The following is a 10,971-nucleotide window of genomic DNA, read 5'->3' as shown; positions in this document are numbered from 1 at the left end:
GTCTTTTAAAATGGCATTGACATCATCGTCAACTCCTCCCATCTCAAACTCCATATTCCCAGAATGTTCCCTCACCCTCTCGTCATCAACCGCCCAAACTCAGCTTCCTTTGATCTACATGCAGGTTAGCAGAAACACACACATACTTCTGAGTATATGTTTAGCCGGCATATGTAGGCATTTAACCTCTGGATGGCTGCCCAGAGTAGAGCAGTCTGCGCAGGAAATGAAATTCAATGAAAATGGTATGTGACTGATTGTTATACATTGTTGTACATTGCCCAGGGGTGATTTTGAAAGACCGCACACACACACACTTTGACACACACATACACGCTCACAATTCGATTGCACAGGTCTGGGTAGTTCAACCTGAGGAGTTAGTTTAACCAACACAAGCAAACAGTTCTCTCTCAATTCTGACTGATGCCATCAGACAAAAATGTACAGCAATCAGCCACATACCATTTGCACTGCATTACATTTCCTGCACAGGCTGCTCTGTTCTGGGCAGTCTTGCAGAGGTTAAATGCCTGCATATGCCGGCTAAACATGTACGCAGAAGTATGTGTGTGCTTCTGCTAACCTGCATGTAGATCAAAGGAAGCTGAGTTTTGTTACCCACTTCTGTGCTCTTCTCCCTGCTCATATAATTTCTCCTCTTTGAGAAAATTAAGAGAGCATACTTAGCCCAGTGAGGGATGTGATTGGCTCTTCGTCAGCGTTTAAGCACTGTAGCTGTATAAAACCCCAACTGTGGGAGGCTTCGCTAAGACAGAGCGTACTGCCGACTTACTGAAAGGACTACCAGTCATAATATTACAACCTTTTCCTCTGCGCTCAAAACCACTGCAAATAATTATAACAGTACATGGCCAAGATGTTCAAACGTTCATAGATGACCAGCAGGGTCAGATAATAATAATCACAGTGTATACTGTGAATACTGAAACCTTTTAACCTTGAATGTGTTGATTGATGTATCATTTATTTCTAAAGGACATCGAGACAAGGGAGACCTGTTGTATGAGAGCAGCAAACAAACATTTGATTCTAATCATCATACATAATATTGAACAACATACCAGATATCATAGATAAAACAGCATTCAGATTCTATTAAATTAATTTATCACACCATGGGGAATGAAACTCTCAAGGCAATAACCAATGTGCACGTAGGTAAAGAACTTTAACGCAGGTTGATTTGCTGTGTTGGAGTCCTCCCCCTGGAACATTGCTGTTCCTAAACAAGTTAGCTTAGACAATATCCAGCCTGACCTTTCCTTTCATTAGGACTAATCTAATTAGTGTGCTTGGAGTGAAAACAAATAAATGCAACCCCTTAACTATCTTCACAATTTACAGTAATGCAGTGGTGTAAAGTACTTAAGTAAAAATAGTTTATTATTTAGTATTACTTAAGGTGTTTTGGGGGGTTTCTGTACATTACATTACTATTTATTTTTTTCTTACTTTTACTTCACTACATTCCTAAATAATGTACTTTTTACTCCATTCATTTTCCCTTACACCCAAAAGTACTCGTTACATGACGAATGCTTAGCAGGACAGGAACATTCTCCAATTCATGCACTTATCAAGATAACACGTGGTCATCTCTACTGCCTCTGATCTGGCAGACTCACTAAATACAAATGCATCGTTCGTAAATTTTAATAACGGAAATGTTGCCGTCTGCTTTGCTTAATATAAGGAATTTGAAATGATTTATAGTTTTACTTTTATTTTTGATACTTAAGTATATTTGAGCAATTAAATGTACTTTTGATACTTAAGTATATTTACAACCAAATACTTTTAGACTTTTACTCAAGTAATATTTTACTGGGTGACTTTCACTTTTACTTGAGTAACTTTCTATTAAGACATCTATACTTTTACTCAAGTATGACAATTGGGTATTTTTTCCACCACTGCAGTAATGTTGATAAACTTTGATAATCTGATTGCAGCTAGTGTGAAATAATGTACTTACGGACAAAAACTGTAAGTATGTGTGTGTTTCTGCTAACCTGCATGTAGATCAAAGGAACATGAGTTTTGTTACCCACTTCTGTGCTCTTCTCCCTTCTCATATCATTTCTCCTCTTTGAGAAAATTAAGAGAGCATACTTAGCCCAGTGAGGGATGTGATTGGCTCTTCGTCAGCGTTGCAGCACTGTAGCTGTATAAAACCCCAACTGTGGGAGGAGGCTTCACTAAGACAGAGCGTACTGCCGACTTACTGAAAGGACTACCAGTCATAATATTACAACCTTTTCCTCTGCGCTCAAAACCACTGCAAATAATTCTCCTTGATTTGGATTTAGCAAAGAGGCAACATGTGTAAGGGATTAGCAACACTGCCTGCGACCTGTATGAAAAGGTAAGATGGCTATTTTAGTTGTTTGAGGTTGTTATTATATTGTTTTAGATCACTAGTAACAGACATGTAATACATGTGAAATCCTAACAAATAAATGATGTAATATGTGTACTGTAATGGGATATTTTCAGACAGTATTGTATGTTGAATACAAGCCTTGCGTGTCAGGCATCTTGGTTCTGCTAGAATAATAGGACACACGTCTGTGTCTTAATTTGATATTTATACATTCTGTTGCCTAACACTACTCACTCTACTTCTCCACCCTTAGTGCCAAAGACATCAAGCACAAGATTGGATTTCTGCTCCATAAGCCTGAGTTTCCACCAGACAAGGAACAGATAAAAGAGAAGACCAACATTGCCAAGAGGTGAGTGTACTGGAGAATAATCAATCAATCAATCAAATGTATTTATAATGCCCATTTTACATCAGCCGATGTCACAAAGTGCTGTACAGAAACCCAGCCTGAAACCCCAAACAGCAAGCAATGCAGATGTAGAAGCACGGTGGCTAGGAAAAACTCCCTAGAAAGGCCGGAACCTAGGAAGAAACCTAGAGAGGAACCAGGCTCTGAGGGGTGGCCAGTCCTCTTCTGGCTGTGCTGGGTGGAGATTATAACAGAACATGGCCAAGATGTTCAAACGTTCATAGATGACCAGCAGGGTCAGATAATAATAATCACAGTGGATACTGTGAATACTGAAACCTTTTAACCTTGAATGTGTTGATTGATATATCATTTATTTCTAAAGGACATCGAGACAAGGGAGACCTGTTGTATGAGAGCAGCAAACAAACACTTGATTCTAATCATCATACATAATATTGAACAACATACCAGATATCATAGATAAAACGGCATTCAGATTCTAATAAATTAATTTATCACACCATGGGGAATGAAACTCTCAAGGCAATAACCAATGTGCACGTAGGTAAAGAACTTTAACGCAGGTTGATTTGCTGTGTTGGAGTCCTCCCCCTGGAACATTGCTGTTCCTAAACAAGTTAGCTTAGACAATATCCAGCCTGACCTTTCCTTTCATTAGGACTAATCTAATTAGTGTGCTTGGAGTGAAAACAAATAAATGCAACCCCTTAACTATCTTCACAATTTACAGTAATGCAGTGGTGTAAAGTACTTAAGTAAAAATAGTTTATTATTTAGTATTACTTAAGGTGTTTTGGGGGGTTTCTGTACATTACATTACTATTTATTTTTTTCTTACTTTTACTTCACTACATTCCTAAATAATGTACTTTTTACTCCATTCATTTTCCCTTACACCCAAAAGTACTCGTTACATGACGAATGCTTAGCAGGACAGGAACATTCTCCAATTCATGCACTTATCAAGATAGCACGTGGTCATCCCGACTGCCTCTGATCTGGCAGACTCACTAAATACAAATGCATCGTTCGTAAATTTTAATAACAAGAAAATGTTGCCGTCTGCTTTGCTTAATATAAGGAATTTGAAATGATTTATAGTTTTACTTTTATTTTTGATACTTAAGTATATTTGAGCAATTAAATGTACTTTTGATACATAAATATATTTACAACCAAATACTTTTAGACTTTTACTCAAGTAATATTTTACTGGGTGACTTTCACTTTTACTTGAGTAACTTTCTATTAAGTTTACTGAAGTATACCTTTACTCAAGTATGACGATTGGGTACTTTTCCGCCACTGCAGTAATGTTGATAAACTTTGATAATCTGATTGCAGCTAGTGTGAAATAATGTACTTCCCGACAAAAACTGTAAATTGTACTTTTAATACTTAATTGACATGTTTTAGTATGCTTGGTTACTCATTAACTCAAAGAGGTGTATACGGTATGGTTGATGCTCATGGAAAACACAGTAGCTTATGTCCTGTTGTAAAGAGAATTATGTAAGATGATAAATATGACATCTGCTTGTATCATTAAAATATAGGCCGTTAGCAATTTGCAGGTCAAGAACTGTGGGATATCAACACACAACGGATGTACTGAAATCCGACTTGGGTTCAAATACATGTGTATTTGATTATGTGTTTTTATATAATTATTTTCTGTGTATTTGATTCTTTTCAATAATGTGGCCCGAATCAACTAATTATATTGGAAGTATTTGAAAGTATTTTCCATTAATTTCCTCTAAATAGCCTACTTTCAAATACTTATTCCAAATACTATTTTCAAATACCTGGGTCAAATGCATGGGAGTTTGTATTTTAGTATTTTAAAATACATGACAGTAGTTTCCAAGTGTATTTCCAAATACATTCCAGTATTCAACTAATTTTCTTTAAAGATAGATCATATCTGAATACTTACTTCGAAATGTATGTGAAAGTAATTGAAGAGTTTCATTAAAATTTCAGAAATGTTGGTATATTAGCTTTTATTATTTAAAAGAGATTGGTGTGTTATTTCACCATTTAATTATGGGATTTGTTGTTCAATGACAGACATATATTTGTTTGAAATCTATCACTTGATAGTTTCATTTCAGACACACATATAATGTTTTGTTGCAAAATCCTATATATCCGCCTCACTCTCAGGAGGAATAAGTAGTACTGCTAGGTTTTACACAGTCAAATGTAATAAAGAACTTCATTTTTAAAAAGAACTGTACAAATTATACATTTGTGACATCATTATTAAAACTTTTTTAAATGAATCAATACAATTATATGAGATCTATTTGAAAATATTTACATTTGAGATTTTAGTAGATGCTCTTTTCCAGAGAGACTTACAGTAAGTGCATTCATCTTCAGATAGCTAGGTGAGACATCCACAAATCACTGTCAAATACAGAATATGAACATTCCATTCCAGCTAAACAATCAATATATAGCGTTTTACAACAAAACCCATATATATATATATATATATATATATATATATACATACCCCTCTTTTCTCCCCAATTTCGTGATATCCAATTGGTAGTTACAGTCTTGTCCCATCAACTCCCGGACGGACTCAGGAAAGGTGAAGGTCGAGAGCCGTGCGTCCTCCAAAACACAACCCCGCCAAGCCGCACTGCTTCTTGACACAATGCTCACTTAACCCAGAAGCCAGCCGCACCAATGTGTCAGAGGAAACACCATATACCTGCCAACCGTGTCAGCATCCGCCACAGGAGTTGCTAGAGCACAATGGGACAACCCGGCTGGCAAAACCCTCCCCTAACCCAGATGACGCGGGGCCAATAGTGCGACGCCCTGGTCATGGCCGGCTGCGACACAGCACTGCGATGCAGTTCCTTAGATTGCTGCGCCACTCGGGAGGCCCGAAATATTGAAAATATTATTGTTAATCCCAATATACTGATTATGCTCTTTCTCTGGTTTTAGAGTTTCACCTGCTGATGTGGAGAAATGGAAACTGTCCTTCAACAACCTGATGAATAGTGAAGGTGAGTTTGTCACAAATCAAAGGAGACATCTTATGGACATACATTTACATTTTAGTAATGTAGCAGACACTTTTACCCAGAGCTACGTACAGGAGGAATTAAGGTTAAGTGCTCAAGGGTACATTGACAGATTTTTGTTCACCTAGTCAGTTCGGGAATTCGAACCAGAGACCTTTTGGGTACTGGCCCAATGTTCTTAACCACTGCCGCCCTGCTAATGTAGAATCGGGGAGTCTATCTTGCTCAAATGCGAAAACACCTTCGATAATGGGATGGTGGTTTTATGAATTAAGAAGTTGTAAAAAAAACATTTGAATGAAGCTCTCTGCTGCCCCTTGTGTAGAAGTCCTAAATCTTTGTTAAAACTCTGCCACTACCTATTACCAACCCACAACACTAGTGTTACACCACAATACAAGACTACATGTTTTCAAACACTTTAACTTGAGTGACATTCATATCTCCCTCTCCCTTGTCTCTCTGACCCCTGTCTCTCTGTTTAAGAGACTATCATGACGCCTGTGTGGGCTGTAGGGTACTTGGCTGTAGGTTGTTGGGGACTTTACATGGCTCTTCGGCTGTGTTCTCATGCTCTGGTCATGTGCTACGTGTCTGGAGGCAATGCTGGGTGGCCCCTGAGGGTCTGCTGCTCTACACCCTCTCTCTCTCTGTGTGTGTGTGTGTGTGTGTGTGTGTGTGTGTGTGTGTGTGTGTGTGTGTGTGTGTGTGTGTGTGTGTGTGTGTGTGTGTGTGTGTGTGTGTGTGTGGGTGTCTGTGTCTGTGTGTGTGTGTGTGTGAGCTAGCTGATGGTCCCTGTGGTGTCAGGCTTTCTGTGGGGACACGGAGTAGGAGCAACGGCCTCCTGAGAACCATCCTGGCCTTGACCTCCAACATTCCATAGCTTCCTCCATGACTCCCTTCAGAGGGATGCTCTCTGTTTCTCTCTTTAGGAGCATTTCATTAGGAGCATAATAGTGTGTAGCTTCATATACATCGTAAAACCCAGCACCTGACTAATCTATCCTTTTTCTCTCTCTCTCTTTGTCTGTCTTTCAGCTGGCCGTACGGTGTTCACTACCTTCCTGAAGGCAGAGTTCAGCCAGGAGAACATGGAGTTCTGGAAAGCTTGTGAGAAATACAAAATGTCAGCCCCCAAAAATATGGCAGGTAAAGCCAAACAGATCTATGGCCAGTACATCGCGGCAGATGCTCTTAACGAGGTAAAATGGAAATAAAAATTGGCTTAAATTTTCCCTTGGTAATCTCTGCTATCCCGACATGGTTTCATTCAAAGGCAGTATTCTGTGTTACACAGACCTGTTGGAGTCATAATACACTTATGAGTAATGACCTGGCTCTTTCCATACATCAGTTTTCTCCATTAATATAAAAGCTTTTAATATTCCTGCATGAGTGCCTTTGACATGGATTCTGAAAACACTTCATACATCCTGTTGATGTATCCTCTTTTTCCTCTTTAACCTTTAACCTCCCTTTCTAAAAGCACCTGTGATTGTTCCTTTATGATTGCCGTTTTGGATTTTTATAGCGCTTTTTATGGCACCTTTTGTTGATACAGTATCCATGTTGTATTTCATTACTTATATATCTGCTGTTCCCTCTCCCTATCAGGTGAACTTGGACTCGGCAACGCGAGAGGAGACCAGACAGAACCTGTCTAATGCCGGCCCATCCTGTTTCGACAACGCCCAGCAGAAGATCTTCACTTTGATGGAGAAAGATTCATACAGAAGGTTCCTCTGTTCCAAACTGATCCAGGATCTGTCCCCGTTGCCCACCACCACCCAACTCAGTGCTCTGGAGAAAAGGGGAGGGATGAGAGGCTGTTCTGAGAACGGTGGTGCATAGACAGAGATGGAGAGAGAGAAACATTGACAATTAAAGCACTCTGTCATGAGGGAAAGAGTAGGTAGTCTTGAAGAGAAAACATTATTATGAGTGGGTGGATTTAGATTTTTTTCTGTCCGTTGTTCAAGAGAACTATTTCAACACGTATCACAAATAGCTTATCTTTCAGACTAGGGTATGCTTGGAGAGGGAGAGAAGAAAACGATCAGAGATGTGATTTTCAGGATGAAATATCATCCTCTTTCTCCTGATTTTCATTGTTTTGTGAGGGTCTACTTTCTTTCCATGTAATATCTTCCTGAGCTCTAACAAGAGTCAAATGATTCAAACAGGCATTTCACTCTGGTCAGCTCCCTGTATCCCCTCTGTCTGGCTTTCATCAAGTGCTCAAAGCTAAGTCATGCATGTACACCAATAATGCTTTCCAGCTTGAAAATGCACTTCCTCAAACTGAGTGTTAAATTAGATTATCGTTTCTGAATGGAGATAACTATGTCTGGATTGGTGTTAAAAGCTCCTTTCACCTGACTGATATTTTTGTTTTTCTATCATTGCTTTACCTTAGGCTAGTTTGTGCACTGCTGAGGTGTAGCTCACTTGTCCTCTGTTAACCTGCCCGATGAAGTCATGACCAGGTGATGTTTTGATTCACAACACAGGGAAAAACAATGAGGAACTACCTCTCTATCCATCCCTATCCCACTTTCTGGGTGACCTGAACATTGATTGGTTAGCAGATAGCTGTCTTCTCAAGAGGAAGCTTGTGACTGTGCCTGTAATATGACTCAGGTTGTCACTAAACCAACTAGAGTGCATACTAATAGTGTTGGATCTGTGACATCCCCTTGTATTGATCATATCTTCACTAATGCTGCAGAGCTTTGCTCCAAGGCAATACTAGTTTCCATTAGCTGTAGTGACCATAACATTGTGGCAATAACAAGGAAAGCCAAAGGTTGGGCCTAAAGTAATGTATTAATGATTAATTCCAATTGTTGACAAGCATGCATGCACCAGTTAAGAAACGAACTGTTAGAGCCTGATTGATTGATGATGAATTGAAAAATTGTTATGGTTCAAATAAATAATGCAGAAGAGGTGGCAAACAAGTCAGACTGCTCAGCTGATTGGTTGACATACTGTAAACTTAACAAAAAGAAGAAGAAATTATATTACCAAAAAAAGATAAGTAACATAAAACACAATGGAAAATACTTTGGAGTACTTTAAATGATGTCATGGGCAGATATTGCCAGTCATTTCACTAGTAAAGTGGAAAAACTCTGAAGTGAAATGACAACAATTAACAGTGAAACACCATATTTTTGTATAAAATATCTAATAATGAAAGAGACGGATTGCTGTTTTGAATGGTCAATTTAGTGTGGGAGAGGTGGAAAACCTATGGTTATCAATCAGTAATCAAAAAACCACTGGGTATAGACAACCTTGATGGGAAACTATTGGGAATGGTAGCAGACTGTATTGCCACTGCTATTTGCTACAGTGCCTTTAGAAAATATTCACACCCCTTGACATTTTACACATTTTGTTGTGTTATAACATTTAGATTTTTTGTCAGACCTACACACAATACTCCATAATGTCAAAGTGGAATTATGTTTTTCAACAAAAACATCGAATTAATTAAAAATGAAAAGCTGAAATGTCTTGAGTCAGTAAGTATTCAACCCCTTTGTTACGGCAAGCCTAAATAAGTTCAGGAGTAAAAATGTGCTTAACAAGTCATATAATAAGTTGCATGGACTCACTCTGTGTGCAGTAATAGTGTTTAACATCCTTTTGTTAAAACTACCTAATCTCTGTACCCCACACATATACAATTATCTGTAAGGTCCCTCAGTCGAGCAGTGAATTTTAAACACAGATTCAACCACAAAAACCAGGGAGTTTGTCCAATGCATCGCAAAGAAAGGCTCCTATTTGTAAAAAAAACCCAGACATTAAATATCCGTTTGAGCAGGGTGAAGTTATGAATTACACTTTGGATGGTGTATCACCCAGTCACTACAAAGATACAGGCGTCCTTCCTAACTCAGTTGCCGGAGAGGAAGGAAACCGCTCAGGGATTTCACCATGAGGCCAATGGTGACTTTAAAACAGTTACTGAGTTTAATGGCAGTGATAGAAGAAACTGAGGATGGATCAATAACATGTAGTTACTACACAATATTAATTGACAGAGGGAAAATAAGGAAGCCTGTACAGAATAAAACATATTCCAAAACATGCATCTTGTTTTCAACAAGGCACTACAGTAAAACTGCAAAAATATGGCAAAGCAATAACATTTTTGTCCTGGATACAAAGTGTTATATTTGGGGAAAATCCAATATAACACATTACTGAGTACCAGTCTCCATATTTTCAAGCATTGTTGTGGCTGCATCATGTTATGGATATGCTTGTAATTGTAAAGGACTGGAGCTAAGCACAGGAAAAATCCTAGAAGAAGACCTGGTTCCTTGCCATTAACTGCACATACAGAACTAACATCAACAACACGCATGCAAGTCTTTCCTGGTTGAGGACTGACGAGAGAAGAACTGCTTCTCTTCTAGTTTTTATGATAGATATTACTGTGATAAAATCCAGATTATCTGCATAATAAAATAAGATTCAGCTCAGACACCCATACATATCACACAAGACATGCCACCAGTGGTTTCTTCACAGTCCCCAAGTCCACAGCAATAGTCAGTTTTATTTTACATTTTAGCAGATGCTCCTATCCAGAGCGACTTACAGTAGTGAATACATACATTTCATGCATTTTTTTTGTACTGGCCCCCCGTGGGAATTGAACCCACAACCCTGGCATTGCACACACCATGCTCTACCAACTGAGCCACAGGGATGACCAGAGCCATGAACTCCCTTCCATCTCCAATTACTCAAGCAAACAGTAAAACTGTGAGGGTACTCACACACACACACACACACACACACACACACACACACACACACACACACACACACACACACACACACACACACACACACACACACACACACACACAGAGAGACACACTTTAACACACACATGTTTTTGTTGTATTGTTTGTATTATTTTTAAGTTGCATTGTTTGTGTATCATTATATTTTTTATTTGTGTGACTTTTCTTGTCTATCAATATATCAGTGTTTTGTTACTTGTCATGTTTTGTGTTTTTTTGTGGACCCCAGGAAGAGAAGCTGCTGCTTTTGCAAAAGCTAATGGGGATCCAAATAAACAAATAATAAAGTTAACCCACAGATGTATGGAC

The 10,971-nt window shown here is 38.6% G+C and overlaps 1 protein-coding gene across 1 annotated transcript; it reads left to right on the top strand.

Annotated features, from left to right (window-relative positions):
• The first annotated feature begins 2,215 nt into the window (after positions 1–2,215).
• LOC115192356 (regulator of G-protein signaling 4) lies at positions 2,216–8,868 on the top strand. The gene is made up of 5 exons (XM_029750754.1): positions 2,216–2,389; positions 2,661–2,759; positions 5,754–5,815; positions 6,872–7,035; positions 7,448–8,868. Exons 1-5 carry the CDS (start codon positions 2,346–2,348, stop codon positions 7,682–7,684), a joined length of 606 nt encoding a protein of 201 aa, XP_029606614.1. The 5' UTR covers positions 2,216–2,345; the 3' UTR covers positions 7,685–8,868.
• The last annotated feature ends 2,103 nt before the right edge of the window (positions 8,869–10,971 follow it).

Source organism: Salmo trutta, chromosome 4, assembly GCF_901001165.1.
Source record: "Salmo trutta chromosome 4, fSalTru1.1, whole genome shotgun sequence".
NCBI lineage: Eukaryota > Metazoa > Chordata > Actinopteri > Salmoniformes > Salmonidae > Salmo > Salmo trutta.
Note: the sequence above shows the minus strand (reverse complement) of the source record. Positions and strands in the feature narration are given on the sequence as shown.